Genomic DNA, 20204 nt, shown 5'->3' on the forward strand with positions numbered 1-20204 from the left:
TGAGTTTTAAAGGTTGCCAAGTCTTGAAATAAATGAAGAATTTAATGCCAAGACTTTTGACTCAACCTCCAACTTTTAATCTTTGTGTTTAAGAATGCCTCATTAACTAAAACTAGGCTTACACCCTTGCAATGAGGCCCAGTGCACTTTTCCCCAAACTATAACAATGCAATCTCCATTTTGAACAATGCACCTCATTTCCCTCCTTGGTAAGCTAGTTTTGTCTTAAAGCCAGTAAATGCTGATTCCAGCTACACATCTGATTGCAAAAGCCTGCAAATTATCAGTGCTTATGGGTTTTCTAGGCCACTCCAAGTTGCATGTGCTTCCTTTCAGCAGCAAGTTATATTCACAAGCACAAGCCATCCTTTCCTGCACAAATTTGAAACGACCCCTTTGCAAGGCATGCATCTCGTTTCCCTTGTTTTTAAGTATTAAGCGAACGCTCCGTACACTTTTTATACTGTTTGCAACACGTCCTGGTGTACCAGGCATTTCTGCAGTGACCAGGATCACCATGCATATTTGCAAAGCATCCCCTTGTTACAGCACGTCCTGCCCTCCCTCCTTCCTTCCTTCCCTCCCTCCCCTCGCTGCATGTGTTTGTAAGCACCTTCTACTGTTCCCTGCATCCGTGGGGCTGCGAGCGGTTAATTTGCATGCCCCTACTCCCTGTGAGTGCTTCAGGCATCCCTCCCGTCCCCGCACGGGAGGAAGAATACAGGCGGATCGTATCTGCACACCCAGAGGGAGCGTGTGGGGTGCCCTCGGCTCGTTTCCGTTCATCCCCCTGCCTCTCTACCTGGGGTGCTGCTGTAGGTGCTGTGGCTCCTGAAGCTGCTCTCAGTGCAATAACTGGCATCGTCTTCGTCCTCCATCTCTTCAGGGTAGTCAGAGTCGTCGTCGTCCTCCTCCTCCATGATCTCCTCCTCCTCCTCCTCGTCGGAGTCCTGGTTATCCTCGGGGTCTCCCTCCTCTTCCTCCTCGGACACCATGCTCTCCTCCTCCTCTTCACTCTCATGATCGTCGTACACCACTTTGCTGATGCTCCTCCTGGACGAGGCAGCCCTGCCTTGGCTGTTGCAGCTGCCTCCTCCGCCTCCTCCCCCTGCTCCTCCAGCCCCAGCCCTGCCCCTACCCTTACCGCTGCTGCCTCCCCCACCAGGGGTGCTGCCGCCGCCGCCGCCTCCCTTCCTCTTGCTGCCCCCCCTGGGGGAGACGCCGGCGGAGGAAGAGGCCTGGGCAGCCCCGGCCCCCTTCTGCTTGGGCCCCGCCGTCTCCGCCTGGGCCGAGGCCGCCCACCTGCCGCGGCTGCTGCCCCGCTGCCGGGACCTCAGCCCCCCGATGGGGCCCGCGGGGGCGGGCGGAGCCGGGGAGCTCGCCTGAGCGCCGGCCGCCGCCGCCTGCTGCTGCTGCTGCTTGGGCGGCCTGCCTCGCCGGCCCCGCATCTCTGGGCGCTGGCCGAGAAGGGAGGGGGGGGGAAGGGAAAGGGGGAGGGAAGCGAGGCTCGGGAGGGCGCTCCGAGTCCGGACGGGCTGCTACGGGGAAGCTCCCCCCCCTGCGAGGGGCTCCGGGCCGGGGAGGGGGGGCCGCCGAGCTGGGAGGGCCGAGGGCTCAATCCGAATTGCCGGCGTCCCGCTCCGGATCGCCGCCGGCCGCCATCTTGTTTCTTCGTCTCTGCCTCGGCTCGCTCCGCTCTGACTGGGGGAAGCGGCGGCGGCAGCAGGCCCCGAGCGCCTCACGTGACCGGCCGCGCCCGCCGCCCGCCGCCAGGGGGCGCTGCGGCCGCCGCCCGCCACAGCCATGTTGGGGCCGGCGCGGTCGGGAGGCTCCGTGCCCCTCGCTCGCTCCCCGCTTGTTCCAAAGCCCCCTCGGCACCCTGCCCACCGCCTTCCCCTCACGCCGGGACGGAGCGCTCCGCTTCCCCAGCCGCCACACGCCGCCACCTGGCACGAGCTGCCCTCAGTCCCGCCGTCCGTCGCCCCCCCCTCCCCTCAGCCCCATTCCCCTCAGCCCGGTTCCCCTCAGCTCAGCTCCGCCGCCCGGCTGAAGCCGCCTCGTTCCCCCCTCAGCCTCCTCATACGCCCCTCAGTCCCCTCTGCCCCGTCGCCCCCACACCTGCACCACGCCGCCCGGCAGCGCTCCTCTCTCCCCGAACTCGACCCGAGCCCTCAGCAGAGGCGCCCCCTCGGCTCCACGTCCCCCCCCCCGGCTTCAGCCGCCGGCACATCCCTCAGGGGGCGGCTGCCCGCGCAGGTCGGTGGGCAGCGGGGCTCCCTCCCCGCCGCTCCGGCCCGAGCCGGGGCTCTGCCCCTTCCCCGCATCGCCCGCCGAAAGCGGAGCCACCGGGGAGCCCCTCAGGACGGGCTCCCCTCGCCTGCACCGCCCTGAAGGGGCGGCCAAACTCTTCCCCCCCCAGCCCTAACACCTGCCACGTTCAGGGCCCGTGCTTTAAAGCTTCAGCTTTTAGGGAGAAACTGGAGAGCTTGGTGATATGGCTTAGTGGAGGACTTGTTAGCGTTAGGTCAGGTTGGACGAGGTGATGTTGGAGGTCTCTTCCAACCTGGGTGATTCTGTGGTATTAAAACCCTACTGCAGCTCACCGCGATCGCTATAAAGTGAAACAGACGGGGAAGATCGCACAGGGCCCCGCCCTTTGCTTAATCTACTTTCTCTGAAAAAAGTGTCTGCACTTCACTGGAGCACTACGAGACAGAGATCAGCTTCGTCTATTTTGTATTCCCTCATTTTCCAATTTGCCAGAGACCCCAAAGGGTTACAAGTCTACACAAACCAATTACCCTATAGGGTTTCTAATACCAGAACTTGAATTTGAGGGTACCTTTCCTGAGCAAAAGCTCACAAAGCACACAAAACATCTTACATTTTTTTACTATCAGCCTTTTTTTTCATACATAAGACTCCGAAGTCTTGTCTTTAGCAAATAAACATGTTCACACTCCCATTTTCTCTCAGCACTCCGCTTACATTTCTGTGTGCCGCGCAACCCAGTACTGGTCATGTCAAAAGCATGCCAGCTGTATATTCAATATGTAATTTATTTTGCATTCTTCTATAGTAATTTTTGAAGTGCTTTTTGTTCATTAACTTGTTGCTCAGGCTGAGAAAGAACCTCATTAAACCCACCAACCTGCTGCAGCATCAAGCATGTAACAATGTCACAATGGCACCAGGCAGCAGGGTTTAACCCAATTTGCACTTTTCTATCCAGGTTTCTATCTTCATCTCTTTTATATTCAGTTACACTCTTGTATTCAGTACTGCAGTTGCACAGGCTTAGAGCCATGTCTTACACACCCTCCAGATGCAGCAAAAGCAGTAGACAACATTGCCTAACCCCATTTACACCTTTATACCCCATTTGTATTCTGAATCTTTCAAATTTACACTTTGATTGCTTCTGATAAGCTAATTTTAAGCTCTTACAAGGTTGCAAAATATTGTGGTAACTCTTCAAATCTATGAATACAGAGATACAGGTTGTGTATATTTCACTATGTCTGTGATCTTGAAAAAACCCCACCTGTGAGCTCTGCCACTTGTACACTACAAATCAAGCAAGACTATGTTGTGTATCTACTACAATAATACTCAAACGGCCTGTAGCATCATGAGTCCTAACATCTGTAAAATACTGAGGGTTTTGCATATCTGTAATAGATACAAGGTGTTAAGAATCATTTGCTTTCAAATACTGTAAGCCAGAATACCCTCTCTTAAATGCCTTACATGTAATCAGCTGTGATCTGGAAGTGCTTTACTAACGCAAAGAATTGTGATTCTATAGCTGGAAAAATGGATACATGGAGAGGTATGTTAACTTCCAGAGTTAGGGCTATAAAGTAGCCCGTTCTAGTGCACAGCTTACTGAGAAATCAACCCTAACCCCTTAACTTACTTGCCTACCTGTGTCTTAAGACAAAGCATCTGCAAAAAAGTTCCCTTTTTTGAGTCTGTTGGCATAGTTCAGTGAGCATATTTACAAGTGAATTGAATACAGCAGGAAGAGCAAGTTTAGGTAAGAGGTTCTACACTGCCTCTGTACTTGAGACAGATGGAAAGGCTTATTCCAAAAAGCATTTTGGAGAAGATAATAGCCGAGTTGTGTTCCAAGCTGTTATCTGGATGGGTTCCTTTCTCCAACGGTAAAGGAAAGAACTAAAGAACTTTCAGCTGGATGATATTAATAACCAAGTCAGCATAGGCTCTTGTTTAAATTATTGAGCTGCTTCTGTCCAGTCTCTCCCTATAAGTTATCTCATAACTTGTAATTGGTACTGAAGTATTCTTTTCTAGAGCCAGTTACATGTGCATTTGTAAGACACTAATGGTAGGACTAAAGTTCAGCTGTAGACTAAGTAAAATCAGGATCAGGAAGCAGGGGCATTTTGCTGATGTTAATATATAACCAACTACCATTTTGTTTAGGATAATGGAAATATGAAGTGTATCGATACGCTGAGTGTTACACTGATATTTACCTGCTATTCTGGACATGTATTTGTTTATGTACCTGTCTTTTCTCATGTATTTTATATTAAACCTCAAGAAATCTAGCATTATGCTTATCTGCTCCACTTTGTTCAGATAAACATTTAGTCCCACAAGTAGCTTATAACAAATCAGTTTTAAGTGAGTGGTGATTCAGAAGAACAATTCAGTAGCAGTCTATATCTGTAATACTCTCCCCAAACATGAGATTCATAAAAAAAAAAGTGATTTTTTTATGCTTCTCTTCCTTTCCCTCAAAGCTCCATCTAAGTATCCTCCAATGTCTTTGCCAAGAATCAGATGGTAGAAAGGATGTTCGGGTAGTCATACATCATAATTACATATGAAAACAAAGTCTCATCCAGTCAAAAAAGAGCTTTTAATACACAACTCCCCACGTAGCCAGAGTAACCGTGTTTTCCCTACATAGAAAACTTAACTTTTCACATCCCCAATATGGAGTGCTAATACATCCTTGTCATAAAAGGAATCAATATAAAATAAGCGTTGAGAATTCATTTCATATTCAAATAAGTTCCAGCACTTCAATAGAATATGCCTGAGAGTCTTTCTGGCGTTTAATTCTCTGTAGTTCTCGCAAAGTTCCTTCAATTTTATTAAGTTCAGAGTAGAATCGTACCTAAAAAGAAAAAACAGACATTTACAATAAAATCGGTTTTAATTCTTCTCATGCGTAGTTATACTGTGCATTTATCTTCTGTTTTACATAGTTTCAGATATTCAACCCAAGTAAATATAGCAGCTTTGGATATCAAAATGAGGAAGACGCCATTTCATGCTCAGGAATAAGCATACAGTAGAGAATAAACTTTTGTTTTTGATTTATTATATATTTGTTGTTCCACTCCCACCCTGCCCTGCATAATCTTAACAGTCATATTTTGAAACTACATTAAAATGAAATCATTATCCTAGGAGATGCAACTTACTTGGGCTCTCACAAACTTATGCAGGTTTGAAAGCAATCCTTTCGCTTCTGGTAGCATTACCATAACTGTGAAGTGAGCATCAAGTAACAGGCACATCCAATCCATAACCTGAAGACAAACAAGCAGAGTGAGACAGGTTTTGCTTTACAAACCGAACTCCAAATTGTTAACTTCTTATACAAAAGGCACCTTTTCAGACTTGAAGGCAATGTATTTATTTTCAGATGGAGAAATGCATCTTATATCTGACTCCATCCAGGTTGTATTAACAGACAATTACTTATGCAATGAATGTAGGTCTCAGCTGATTTTAGACAGTCGCAGCTACTCAGTCAGTTACACACTACAGAAACTGAAGGAGGAAATCTTACAACTAGTTTCTTACCTGATTTATAGTTGGGCAGAGCACTCCAGGAAGAGTGGTATTAATTTTTTCACTGCATTTCACATACAGGTAGTGTAAGTACCTGAGAAACAGCTGAAAGAAGAAAAGTCAAAATGATTTTCAAAAGCAAACTTACAAGACCTAAGAGTTTTATCCTGCACACAGCAATATTCTTTTAAGGCTGTTCTTTTAACATCCCCCATGCCCCTCCAAAATGCCTCTAAGCCAAGCATTAAAAATCAATTCTATGGATTTTTTCCACCATCTATAGGCTTGGGAGTTCGAAAACTCAGTAATATGCAGTGTAAAGTGACATTCAGTAGTAATCTCTGTTCCAGCATTTGTGCAAGTGAAATTGAATTCAGGTGCAGAATTTTCTATGAGTTTTGCTAAGAAGAACCAACAGTAACAATTTTAGTCCCAGTTTCACTTTCAGCAGCCAATAAGTTGCTAATGGTTAGAATCAGGTCAACATTACCTTTTGCAGAGCACAAGGCAGAAGATTTTTTTTTTTTATTTTCTATAAACTTATATCTCTGATAGTTTAGTCGGTTCTAACTCCTCATTATTTTAATAGCATCCAGATTAAGAAAAGGTACTATATTTTCCTGATACTAATCAAAATATTTTTCAAGTAGGCTTGGTCAGAAATGGGGTTTCTTTCTTACATTTTTAAAGTTAGACTATAAAAATAGTAGAAGTTTATTTTTTTCCATATACATGTGGAAAAAAAATAATCTTAGTCTCCTTGTTTTCATCTTCATGTACTAGTTTATATGATTCAGATGCCAGTAAGAGCTGCAAGTTTCCGATACATAATTTAAAAAAAAAAGAAAAAGAACTCTTCCCTTTCATTCCCTCCAAACAATAAGGGTATTTAAACTTCTTTGTTTTAATATACTTACAACAGCTTGCTGAGCTGAAAGGTCTTTCAGATGAGGCAAGAGAAATGTTTCACTGTATGCTGAATGGAGAACAGCATTTCTGTGCAGTATTATTGAGAAAATATAATCACAGAAAAAAATATACTGTTTTCTGCAAACTGAAATCAACTCTAGTTAAAGTATTTGTGCATTATGAGATCCTGTTATAGCTGTTTATACCTCCTGTGTTTCCATCATGAAATAAATATAACAAATAAAACATCAAAATACAGTTACTATGAATGCAGTTCTGCTTACTGCAAGTAAGCGACTAATGTTTCAACAGGGAAACATCAAACCATTGTCTTAAAAGTTTTTGGCTATATTTTTATATTAATACAAATTTAAATTGGTATACTTTCTAGAATTTTATATTAATATTCTAAGTTTGTTTTTTTTTAACCACATAAACTTTCCTTACAAGAGTTGCTTAGAAATTCTTGGCAATAACAGAAGATAATTACTTTAAGCAACATTAAACAGACGTTTACATGCATACTGCACTGACTTTCTATCATTTAAATGCAGAGGATACAATAATGCTGCCTTTCGTGGTCCAACAGGGCAGAATTCAACATCATCTGTCGTATGCGTTTCCTTTGAGACTGTATTATCACAACTGTCTTCTTCCAGCTCAGTATTGAAACCATTTTCTACAACTTCAGTCTTAACTTCTTTATGCTTGGGGTCAATATCAATGTAACAGATTACAGATTCCAGATTCACATCGGTTCTTTCAAGATAGTCCTCACTAATGCTGTAGAAGAGAAATTCCACACAGATTTAATACTTTTATTATTAGCTTTAAAAACAGCAATGTCATCCGCCCCACAATAATGCATTAACTCTGAAGTTTTCTAGAAAAGTAAGAACAAATACCAAAATATAAAGTCTTGCAGAATGGATAAAGGCCGTAAGATAATAGCTAGTATTTTGTTATTATTAACCTTTAACAATACATGTTCTGTTTATGTATTCCAACAATATAAGTTACTAAAAAATATTTGACATTTTAAGACATGTGATGAACAAGATCTGATATTCTGAATATGAAAAAAAATCTTTTTGCTGTGAAAGCCCGGAGAAACAGTTTAGACTGTCTTTTCTTTTGGTTACAGTGTCTAAAGATAAATTAATCTTTATCTTTGTTGTCGATCAATTCATCCTTGTGACTGGAGAACCTTTTTTTTGTGGACACTATGGTGAACATGAAAGAGTTAACTTTTTATGGACTTCTTAACCAGAGCTGACAATTAAGTATGATAAGCAACAAAAACACATCTGTAACAATGTGTGTAAACGGATGTGCCATTTAAGCCAGCAATGTTACCAAAAGGCACATTCATTTAATTACCACTTACATAGTTTTTAGAATTAATGCATGCAACAGGCATCTTGTAAAAAGCTTGTCAGTCTGCAAGACTTCATACACTGTACAGAGAATCACTAATTTTATGCATAGTACTGCTCATCAATAAATTAAAGCTTTCCCTCCCCTCCCCCAAGTAAAGGTCTTGGTTTGGTGAAGAATTAAAAAAATAAAAAAAAGGATCGAATGAGTGATTTCAACTTACCTTAAGAATACTTTCAAGCAAGCATAAGTAATTTCTTCAGGAATATCTGGGAACCTTTGCAAGCAGATTTGTAAAAGATGTACATCTTTTTTCTCCAAAGCAACAGTCATCAAGTCTGGACACAAACTGTAAGAATATGAAAAGAATAGGCTGCACAGTTCACACCCACTGAAAGCTATGATAAAAACTAAGGTAGAACTATTAATCTTGTTTTAAACAAAAAAAACATCTGGGAAGAGTCAGCCTCTTCAGAAAACAAGCAATAGACTTGCAAATAAACCGTGTATAAGCTCTTAATAATTCAAGGAGTGCTTTATAAAGAACCAAATTCCTAGTTGTTTTTTTTTTTTTTCCCTTACAATTGAATTAAAAAAATAATCAGGATTGTCACCTGTAAGATAGCTCTCGTTTTTGGACCATCTGTAACAGGAAGTTTCGAGGGTAGAACGCTGGATCTGTTTTACACCTGTTTATAAGAGCAGTTATTACACATCCAATGGTGGCTTGGAAATCTGGCATCTGTGCTTTCAACAGCAATTGTCTTAATTCATCTTCAATTACAGTTGCAGAAGTATCCTGAAAATAAGAAATAGTATGTAATTCCAGTGTACAATGCACATGTTTGAGAACTGTTACTAATTAGACCAAGTAGAAAGACTTTGGAATTCAAGCCTCCCCACTCTTTATTTTGGTAGTCTGTTCCAATCATGTGCACCAAAAGTGATTACTCATTCTGAAGTTAGGTAAGTAGTATCTTTCAATAAGAGCTTTTTTGTCTCCTATTATTTCAGTAATATTACCAAGATGCCCCAGTCAAGGTTGAGCTTTAGGTATGTTCACACAGGAAGGGACGTAGATTGCAGTGAGATTTAAAAGGGAAGTAAAACCAGAATATGCAACTACCATACCTTGTATGTTAACCAGTTGGCATGGTGGTTGGAACTAGATGATCTTTAGAGGTCCCTTTCAGCTCAAAGGATATTATGATTTAAAGCTCAGCAGCACCCTGGGACTCAACTTCAATACTAACACATCAAACGGTATGTTAAACCAAGTTTGACAACCTGTATTAAAGTATGTTCCCCTACTTGTTATGGAAACAAGTTAGGATGTTGTCTTCTGAACATGTTAAAATGTTTCATTATTTTATGCGATAGTCCTAGAGACAAATACTCTACGATTTCATAGACAGATTATTGCTATATTTATAGCGGAATTCCTAGCATTGTGACTTTCTAGATCACAAATATCTGGAAAGTTACAAATACAAAAATTAATCTAAAAAAAAGGTTAAGTGGAGTTCAGGTAAAAATATCCTCTCACTGTATTTACTGCAAGAGAGCATATTCATTCAAGTTTCACAACTCAGACAGCTAGTATGAGCCTTGTACTGCACTGTTCTATAACATATTCCCAAGACAAGATTTAAATTTCAACATGCCCAAATGCTATTCTTACACAATAATAATGCAATCATCCAACACAACTGTTGAAGGCATCTTCTTCAGCTTGATATGGAAAAAAAATAGAGTAAGAGAGACCTGGAATATTCTCAGTGTGCCCGAAAACTAATTCAGGATATTTGGTATACTTACTTTTATATTTTTTAAGATCTGCCCAACTTTAGAGGTATCTGACTGTACTTTAGTAACACTGTTCCTTCTTGATCTTAACTATAATAAAGAAAAACAAGTTTTTATTCAGCTCCAAAAAGACAGTACATATTCGAGGATTTCAATCAAGATAACCAGAAACATCATGCATCAGTTTGCTGCAGAGATTAAATTTAGCATCCAGCCAGTTCAGTTCCAGAAAGTGTTAGAAACAATGAGCGACAAATACAGCGTTAAATTCCCTTGCGCAATATTACCAAAGAGTAAGACTAGTGATGTTGGGAAGAAACTAATACAAGCCAAAAAGCCTCATGTACTCCTTGTATTAACTTACAGTCATTTTGGATTCAGATTTTAGAGCTGTAGACTGTTGTGGCTGAAAGGAAACCACAGGCTCTTCATCTCCAAGGGTATTCCAGTTTACAAATGAAGAAATATCTGTGAACACAAAAATGAAACTACATGAAGTTAACACTTAAAACACATTTATTAAAAATATATATGTATTAACTTCTGATATTAACAGTTTTTTTTTTGTTGTTGTTGTTGGTTTTTTTTTTTTTTTTTTAAGTGTAGTAATTTTCTGCCAAGAAAATGTCCTGTTTTATCTCAGCAGTGAGTAATTCTATGAGACTTGTTACATACTGTTTAGCTTCTGGTAGAAGAAATGTTATTACACAATTTATTGTAAACATTACTTGCATCATTTTCAGTGCAATATTAAGTTAAATGTGATTCCATAGTTTCTTAAAGTTTACAAGTTTATGTTTGTCATTGCCCTATTTAGTCACAAGTGCTTTGAAAACATAATTTATTGAAGAGACACTCTTTATTCTGTTTTCGGTGCTTGTAGCTGGCACTTCAGTATTTTCAATAGTGCCAATATTTGAATCACACTTAAAGTGAAGCCACAATAAATTCAAATATTGAAGAATACAAATGTTCTCAATGGCAGAATTTAAACAGGTGGTAACAGGATACGCTGTTAAGATTTAATATACTTCTATAAAATCTGTTAAAATAATTTTCAGACAGGTTCTTAAGTTTTCCTATTAAAAGATCTTCTCACTGTAATTAAAAAAATTCTTACCAGAAGCTTGACTGTCCTTGAGCTTTCCCACAGCAGCTGCCAAGGATGAAGTTTCACACTTGTATATAACTACTGTTAGCACTTTTCCATGAGTAAAAAAAAATTTTTCCCCATAACACCACAACTACAAAATATTAAACACATAGTTAATGAGGAGAGGAGTAAAGAGGCACATTTCTGCACAAGCTGATGTTTGACTTTTCAGTTGAATTTTGCAGTAAGAAGTTAGTGATCAGATGATTTTACCAGTTATTTTTGGTAATTTTAACATTTTTTAGCACGTTCATTAACAACTGCTTCTAAACACAGAAGTGAGTTTATACTCACTTTCATTGAGTATTTTCCAGGGATGCCTTACAGTGACTGCTCCAAGGCACTGAGTCCACTTGATATATATTTTTTAAATGCTCTCTTTTGTGCAATTTTGACAAAATGACAACAACAGTCAGCTGTTCTATTTCACTAGTACATTTACTAATCAGGTGTCAGTTTACTTATTACCAATTGACACCTGAACATTCTGAAACACTGTTTAGGAAGGCCCTAGGATTATTCAGACACTCATTTTCAAATTGTCTGAACGCAATAGATACTGACTAGGTATTCTGTTCTCACCAAACAATCAAGGCCAACAGAAGTGAGAAGGTACTGAATTACCAGAGATATTGCCAAAAGGCCACCACTCTCCTGTTTAGAGATTCGGACAAAAATAGCTAATCAGCTGGGCAATACTAATTTTGTTTCAGAGGTTGCCATTTACTGCTCTTCCAGACAGAACTGCAACTCTGAAGCCCACTTGTCTTAGTTACTATTATGCTAAATGCATCAGATGAAAGCTTAAGGACAACAAATAGAAGATTGTACTCACTTGTCCACTGGTTCCCAGGGGCAGTTCCTTTGAAGTTTGTAACGTCTGAAATTTTGTATTCCATATTGTTAGGCATTCTAAGAAAAATGAGAGAACTTAGAAATCCAAAAGCAACACAAATGCTACATTTGCTTTTGCTGCTTTCTGTTATCTACACGTCAGAAAATAGAAATAACTGTTTCAAAAATAGCTCAGCTTAATAAGCATTAAATCTTCAGAAATGTGTCATTCCAGTTAGCTCTCTTAACAAAAAGATTTGAGGACTACTTAGTTTTCCACTGAAGAACTTCAAATAAGAAGCTGTAATGAGAACGATACCAGTCAGTGCAGTTTCCAGTCACAAAATGCTATGTTCAGTGGCCTAACTTTTAGTGATCCCACACTTCAAAAGTTTAGCCATGAGACTGGAGTATTGTTTCACTTATTTTACATACCGATTTCTTATGGGATATCAGGTTTATTTCCCCCTGCATATGTCTTCTTTCCCTTCCCCTTGAAAAGAGAAAGAAAGCCTTCTTTCTCTTCCCCTTGCTGCTTATTCTCAGTTGTTTTGCTAACGGCAAAATACTTTTGTGAAAGCAAATACTGAAACAGCAAGTTTAATCTCACAAACCACCATGGCATTTACTGAAGGTAAACGTTATCTTTCGGCTAGTGCTCTCAATTGCGAAGCTCAACTATACATTAGTTTTAAGAGCAAACTATTTCATTTAAAATGCAATAGTTATAGCAATCACTGAAGAATCAAGACCATCATTTCCTGCTCTGCCTGGTTTAAAAACAAAAACAAAACAAAAAAAACAAACAAACACCTGTTGCTTTGTTTTAAGAATGTCTTAGAACTTAAGACACATTCATATGTTTTTTCTAGTTACCTTTGGATTCTTCACCAGAAGCTGCTAGACTTCCTAATACTGCAACATGGTCTTTATCAACAACAACCAAAGAAGTTCCTTTTAGAACACTTCCAGATATTGAAAGGTTTAGTAGTAGCGACTTGGACAGAATTTGCTCTTCCCCTTCACCATTTTGCTGCAGAGGTATCAGAACCTTATATACAGAGTCATTGGAACCTGTCAGAGAAAAGAAATGGCAAAATGGCATTTTTATGTCTGTCACTATGGAAAAGTGATTTGATATGGTATGGCTAGAAGACCCCCAAAGGGAATAAAATCCAACAAGCACGAGAAGAAATACATGATATTTAAAGGACATGTTATGATGCAAAGCAAAAAAAAAAAACAGCACAGCTATCAGGAAATTTTTAAGGTACAAGCCATAACATTTAAGAACAGGAAGCCTATTCAACCATTATGAGAGTTTAATTACTTATTCTACCTTGCCAGTTTAGAACATTTAACAGAGAAGAGCAAGAATATGAAACGGTAATCCACAGATATCAGAACTTTGTCTTTCCACATAATTTCTTGTTTTATCATCACATCCCGTTATAAAATATAACTTACACAAACACAGAAGTGTGATAATTTGCTTTTTTATATATGCCGTGAAACTCAGTGGATTAGATGATTCCTGTTGTTCAAGCTTGTATTTGTGTAGACTGTTCGTCTTAAGTTTCTGTACATAGACAAAAAAATCCCCATCCTAAAACAACAAGAAAGTTTCAATTTATAGAAGGAAGAAAAACACAAGTTCGGATATTAGTACTGATTATACTTTGAATCTCATATACAATTAGCAATTCATGTTTGCTACGGTACACACACCCTAATTTAGAAGTGTTTGCTGACTCAAGTACATACAGCAAATTCTGATTTGATGCAACAAATGAATTCACAGGAACAAACAGGGAAGTAAGAAGTCACATGATTGTATATAGTTTTTAAACTTAATCGATCTCTGAAGTTCTAAGAGCCAGGTTCCCTGGCCCTGGAAACACAACTTCAACCGTTGTATCAGAGATGATACACTAGGATTGGATAATGCTTTCCATTATAGCTCTTAAAATCCAGTGAAACAAGTAATCTTTTTTAGAAAGGGAACATAGATTTGCTGCTACAAAAGTTTAACAGAATAAAAACAACTCACCTTCTCAGTAATGAAAATTAGGACAGGTTGCTGACCTTCCAGGAAAGCTTCACTCCACCTAAGAAATGAAAGCTGTATGAACCTCTTCTAAATTCTGGGACTATACCTAAGTCATATCATATTACTTAGGCAGTCTCGTGTTTTTTATATCTGTATATAAAAAAAATTATAGGCTGTAAAATAAATGCATTAAAAAAGAAAATCAACAAACCAACCCCAGTATCCTGACCTTCAGGTTATGTCTCTTCCCTTCACATAAAAAGGGTACAACTTTCAACATCATCGATTCTTCTGATCAAGAAGATTCCTAAGGTTGTATCACTTACTTGATAACTTCATCTGAGATAATGTTTTCAATTTCTTGTTGTGGGGCTTCCAGAAGAACATCTAAAGTTCGAACACCACCTCCTTTGAACAATACCAATGGATCCCCATGGGGCAGTGAATGTATTCTGTACACATCAGCTGAAAGCTATACAGAAAAAAAAAGTAATTTGAGTTCTATGTTCGTCAGTACAGTACCTTGAAAACCAAGTGTTTAGCATGGGATTTTTTAAGAGTTCCTTCAATAAAGGGTAATATAAGGATTGTGAACCTGCAAGATCCCAATAATGCCAATTTTGTGAAATGCTCTTAATAATCAAGAGCACTAACAAAGAGCCATGAAAATATCCTAATGAATGGCACATTTCTGAATGGTATCAGAAAAAGCATAATTAAGGTTAAGGAGTTCAAGCAACCATTTATACACCTCTAATCACAATGTGATTACACTTTAATCACACTGATTTTACCAGCACTATGAAAGTTAGCAAGATTCAGGATGTTAACATAGAAGTGAACATACGTAAGAAACTTACCGTTGCTTTAAATACTTTGTCCAAGTTAACATCTTCATCCTTCCAGATCCTTAAAACCTTAAAGAGAAGCATCGCCTTTTAAGTACAATAAAACAGTCACATAGACTTTTCATCATACAAAGTAACAGCAATTGCACGTTAGTGAAACACAGGAGGAAAGTATACAGTTAAGTATTCACAGTAGCCTTAGTAAAAACAGACTTGGAAAGTTTGCAGGGGAAGATGCTGACACAGAAACAACAGGAATACAAATACAGCTCGAGATCTTGAACTTGAAACAAAGGATAGGAAAGAATGAGGCTACGAAAAAGATACAGCAGAATTCTAAATGAAAGTAGATTAAAGTGTTGGAGACAGATTGAGGTACAGATGACCTGATCTGGAAGAGAATGTTTTAAGAAGAACAATGAAAGGTCAGGAAGAGCATTTCATGAACAACAACAAACGAATGTTCAGCATGTGCTGAGTAAACACTACCAGAGGTACACAAACAGGAAATGTTTAACTGTAAGACAAGGATGCAGGTCTGAACTTTTTCAACACAATGATTGTGCAGCTCTAAACTGTTCATGCAACACGTAACTTCTTCTTTGAGAACATACGTATGAGGCATTCTTCACTGGGAATGCTTCAGTATCTAAAGGGCCACTGCATAACTGGTGCTCAGTCATGTCACCAAGCAGACTACGCAGAGTTCCACGCATTTCCAGTTAGCTAAACACCAACTTCTGAGTGAATGAAGGTAGGGAAGAAGTCTCACTACATTTTTTTTCGCTTTAAGAAAAGAATCTCACCTTGTCATCGTGAACAGCTATATATTCATGAGTTTCAAAGTTGCATACGACTGGACTCGTGATAATCTGCCCATGTTTAACTGACCAACAGCCTAGTGGCTTCTGATCTGAAACCTAGAAAAAAAAAATCAAGACAAAGACAGGCAATTAAAGTAGAACACGGTACACATTGGGGATTTCTCTCATGGCAGAAAGAAAACACAACCTAGCCACGCTGGATACGAATGAGAACATTAAAATATGGAAACTGGTATGCTAACAGGACTCAGGACTTCTGCCTGGGCAATGCTAACTTTAATATTAGAAATTTCAAGGTAATATCCAAGAGCTCTGGATTAATCAAAAACTTCTTTTCACATGAGAAATATCTTTGACCTGTAACAGTTAGACGGGCTTATGCCATGAAGCATAGGCAGGATACATGGCACGAATATTACTTTTAGCCACAAATATAAGTTGCTTTTACTCACCAATATAATTATGCACAGGAAAGCACCTCTTCTATTCCCACTTCAATATGCTGAGATCAAGAATGATGACTTTTACTGTCTAAAATCATGTTATGTATGAGTTAGATTTTGCTGCTCTGAGGGTGCTTATCTCCCTCTCCTCAGACTAGGGCTATGTTGGACATATTTACCAATACACTTATATTTTTGCATGTTCTAGGCAGTGGCACTGAATATCTGAAGAGACTATATTGTAAATTTGCTAGGATACAATCCTTAGTGCCATGACCACGACAGCCAAACAAGAAGATAAAAACAAATGTTTGATGAAGTTTCATGCAATGAAATATATACATGCACTACAAAAAAAAAGCCAGCATAACAGCACTTTTTCATTTTGTGTGCTGCAAGCACTAAACCTTTGGCTCTCCCCACAGCAGGGCGGCAGCTGACAGCCGCACACAACACATGTCACCCTGCACACCAGGAGGCGCGACATCCCCTGCAACCTCGGGATGCGAGCGTTGGGAACGAAGAGAGAAAACGAGCAAAAGAGCCCAGCAAACAACCGCCCAGGGCGAGCGCAGAGCCGGTGCGGGGAGGCGGCACGGGCAGGCCTGGAATGAGGCGAGGCCGCCTCACGCCGAGCCCACGGGGCCCCCACACTCCCCGGATCCAGGCACGGGAGGGCAGCGGGCGGCTGGGCCGGGCCGGGCCGGGTGAGGGCTCCCCAGGGGCACCCCTGAGGCGCTGCGCGGAGCCCCCGGCCCAGGCCTGAGCAGGTGGCGGCTGCCTCCGCGGGGCTGCGCCGTGCCGGGCGTTACCTTAAAGAGCGTGGCCGTCCTGCCGCGGTCGGTGAGCAGGACGTGGTCGGGGCCGGGGCCCGGCTCCAGGGCCAGGACCCCCCCGCCCTGCCCGACGCCGCCGCTGGGCCCCAGGCCGCAGAGCGTGAAGGCCTCGCACAGCGCCGCCATCTTAGCGCTGCCGCCACCTCTCGCGAGACTCCCCGCGGCTGAGGGGAGGGCTGGGGGGCACGCGGCGCATGCGCGGTGCCGCTCGGCCCCGGGGGGCGGCGGAAATGGCCGAGGGCGCTCGGCAGGGGCCGGGAGGGGAGCGGAGCGGTGGGGACAGCTCGAGTTTATTGTTTTTTTTTTTAGCCGAAATCCGCAAAAATGTGGGGTTGAGGGTCCTGTTCTCTGTTGCTGCAAGGTGTGGGGAGGCTCTGCCAAGGGATATTGCCAAAGAGCAGAAAAGCGCAGCGCGTCCTGCACGTTTTAGTTGTGTTTCATGCTCAGATTACTCATTACTCGGATTATTTCCCGTTATTTCCCCAGATCTTTGTAGCGTTGTGTGAGCGCCTCATCGTGCAGAGCCTCATTGTGCAGAAACATGCATCAGTAGCGCAGGTTAGTAAAGGACATCAGGTAACAGGCATCGGTACTCTGCATCTACACAAAGTGCTGCTGGCTTTAAGATTAAATTAATTCAATGTCTCATTAGATAGGAACTCTGTAAAGATTTAGCAGTGGAATCTGTTCTTTCTGCAAGAGCACAAACCAGCTCCACTGATTTTAATAGCAAAAGGATTGGGTCCAGTTTTTTATCCACTTTGTAATGTGTGTGCATGCATTAGTATTTTTTATCTGTGTAAATTTTGAAGAAGTCTCGTAATACAAGCTCCAAACATAAAAACAAAGCTAACAAAAAACACCAAAAGCACAAAGAACAGTCACAAGTGCAATTGGGTGGCAAAGGCTCAGCCAGAGCCTTGGCTGTCTGCAAGGTGAGGCCCCAGCACACTCATCCCAACATGATCTTAATGCAAAGCCACCAAGAAGTCATTGCCGCAGCACTGTGTGGTTTCTGGCTCATTTGTGTGGTTACCAATGCCATTAGCTGTTGGATTGTACCTGGATGTCCCCGTCCCATCCAACACATAGGCACTGCTGCACCCTGTACTTCACAGCTTCTTCCCTGTGCCAGGTGCATTGCGTTGATTGCCTTTAGGCATGACTTTACATTTTGCACTGTCCTCTGATGTCGTTATCGCAATCCTGTGTCAGCATTTCTTCAGCTGGTCATGGGAATCTACTCCAGTGACTCCTTCAGCCCGTTTGGGACGTGGCACTGATCACCTCTGCAACCAGAGCTGCAAAACGCCCTGCATCTGGCAACGTCGCATCACCCGCTGCTGCGTGCTTTTGGCTGGCTGTGATTCATCTTGCAAAGCAGCTGTAGCAACCCGATAGTTTACAGGGTAAACCCTGTCATTTCTACCTGAAGTGTTTTCGATACATATATTTGTTTGTTCCTTATTTCCAGTCCTACGCTTTTGTGAAGCACTTCTATACCGAGTAAGCACCTAGAAATTTTCTGGGGCACAGAAAGCTTTATGCGTATGGAGTAAGCCCTTGCTTAAGAAGTTAAAGAATCATTGTACACACTGTACACATGACATTTCCATTGACTGAAATGAAATGACTTGAGGTACGAAGGATTCTTGTCTTTGGAGAGGTTCCCAGTGTTCTCTTTTCCAGTATTTACTACAACACTGCGCTGCAAAACTCTGCATGGAGAACTAGAAATGGCTCCCTACTGAAAAAATTCCTTATCAACCAAATGGTCATTTACAAATGAATGGGCTAACCTGAGCCCGAGGGGGCAGCTACCCTGATAAAGTCTTTAAAAGCTGAGGAGCAACAAGACCTAGCAGATGTTAAGCGGTTTAAATTTCCCTTACAATGCCAATTCTTTGTGCTACTTAATTTTGAGGAAGTGACTTGCAGAGCTGGTGGTAGAAATGTTAATGGCCATGTTCCTTGCCAGAGAAGACCGAGTAGAAGAAAACAGCCACACTTGTAAAGAATACTTGTTGGTAGTTTATTTACAACAAAATGCGAGGAAAAATACAATATTAAAAATAATAAATAACTAGGAAAAATCAAAAACTAACTGAAATGGATGAAAAATATGACAATCAAATTCTCCTGCTTAGCCTTGCATTGTTTAAAATGCAGAGCAGTTCAAAACTTGGTCCTTCTTTGATGGTAGTAATGGATTGCCTAATGTAGCTATCAGAGCTCTAAATAAAAGAAATTAATTACTGGACATTCAGAGTCATGTGGAATTATCACAGAAATGAAATAAACCAATGAAATCTGTTTAAGTGACACCACAAAACTACAGGAGATTGTAATTCAATGACCATGCTGCTCATTTAAAGCAAAACATTGTTAGACGTAGTTAGCAATTTTAACTTACACATATAAAACCAAGTCCAAACAATGGAAACAAAAAAAGCTCCTATTGACAAGATCATGAATTCTCTCTTACTGCACTAACTCATAAAAAGCATACACGTTTGGCTTGCTTCAAATGATAACACATTGTTTGGAAGTTATAGTGCAGCAAGCTTCAAAGCAGTTTTAACAAATCGTAGCGGTCTTGTTACAAAATAAGTCAAGGAACAAATATCTCCATTTCAAAATCTCTACAGCAGCAGTTAATGCAAAATGGCTACTAGATGTCACACAATCACCTTCCATAATAATAATAATAATAATAAAAAGTCAAAGATTAAGGTCAAATACTTTCTTTCCACAGGATTTATCCAGTCATTTACAAAATCAGCAATTACATTCATAAGAAATCCCATTAAGTGTGTGTTTCAGGAATGTGCTGCTTCTCATAGTCTTTCCTTTCCTAGGTTCCTCCTTTTTTAATCTATGAGGAGGTCTGCCCTTCTGAAGATTGCAATTGCCAGTTATTTTGTTACAATTGTTCTACAAGAAATATATAAAAATATGAGCAAAGCTGGGAGAAGGTTTTAATAGAAGCCCAAAGTAATCACATTATTTACTCTGAACTGTATTCTTGGTGAAAAAATCCTTATGAAGTCCTAGCAGAATTATAGCATGTCATTCTTCTTTCACTATCGCAGTGAATAGGAATACACAGCTGCTGTGCCCATTCAACTTTGCTGGGTGCCACCATACCCTCTACAGATGTATTCACGAATTACATCATTTATTTTTGCAAAAGAAGTATTGAATACCTGCAAAATGATATTTTTCTCCTAATAAAGATGCTTGAAAATGCAGTAGAAAGCATTCTGACAAAATCAGTAATGAAAGCAAC

General features: G+C 41.0%; 2 protein-coding genes across 13 annotated transcripts in view; both read right to left on the bottom strand.

Annotated features, from left to right (window-relative positions):
• The window catches only part of BPTF (bromodomain PHD finger transcription factor), a 57011-nt gene extending 55324 nt beyond the window's left edge, over positions 1 to 1687 (bottom strand). For 8 of the 12 annotated variants that reach the window (XM_068655475.1, XM_068655470.1, XM_068655469.1 and 5 more), the window contains exon 1: positions 803 to 1687. In XM_068655475.1, coding sequence (XP_068511576.1) covers positions 803 to 1448 — 646 coding nt within the window. In that variant the 5' untranslated portion in view covers positions 1449 to 1687. The remainder of the gene's footprint in view (positions 1 to 802) is intronic. The other 4 variants (XM_068655479.1, XM_068655476.1, XM_068655471.1 and 1 more) reach the window with 1 other exon arrangement.
• A 3185-nt stretch (positions 1688 to 4872) lies between these two features.
• On the bottom strand, positions 4873 to 17078 carry NOL11 (nucleolar protein 11). The gene is made up of 18 exons (XM_068655487.1): positions 16892 to 17078; positions 15619 to 15732; positions 14825 to 14881; positions 14291 to 14436; positions 13965 to 14022; positions 13382 to 13520; positions 12791 to 12988; positions 11916 to 11992; positions 11048 to 11171; positions 10292 to 10395; positions 9940 to 10017; positions 8736 to 8920; positions 8345 to 8470; positions 7306 to 7527; positions 6753 to 6831; positions 5848 to 5940; positions 5463 to 5570; positions 4873 to 5152 (listed from the first exon to the last, which is right to left on the bottom strand). The coding sequence occupies exons 1-18, from the start codon at positions 17039 to 17041 to the stop codon at positions 5039 to 5041; spliced, it is 2172 nt and encodes a 723-aa protein (XP_068511588.1). The 5' UTR covers positions 17042 to 17078; the 3' UTR covers positions 4873 to 5038.
• Positions 17079 to 20204: the final 3126 nt, after the last annotated feature.

The sequence above is a fragment of the Anas acuta genome, chromosome 18 (assembly GCF_963932015.1).
Source record: "Anas acuta chromosome 18, bAnaAcu1.1, whole genome shotgun sequence".
In the NCBI taxonomy this organism is placed as follows: Eukaryota; Metazoa; Chordata; class Aves; order Anseriformes; family Anatidae; genus Anas; species Anas acuta.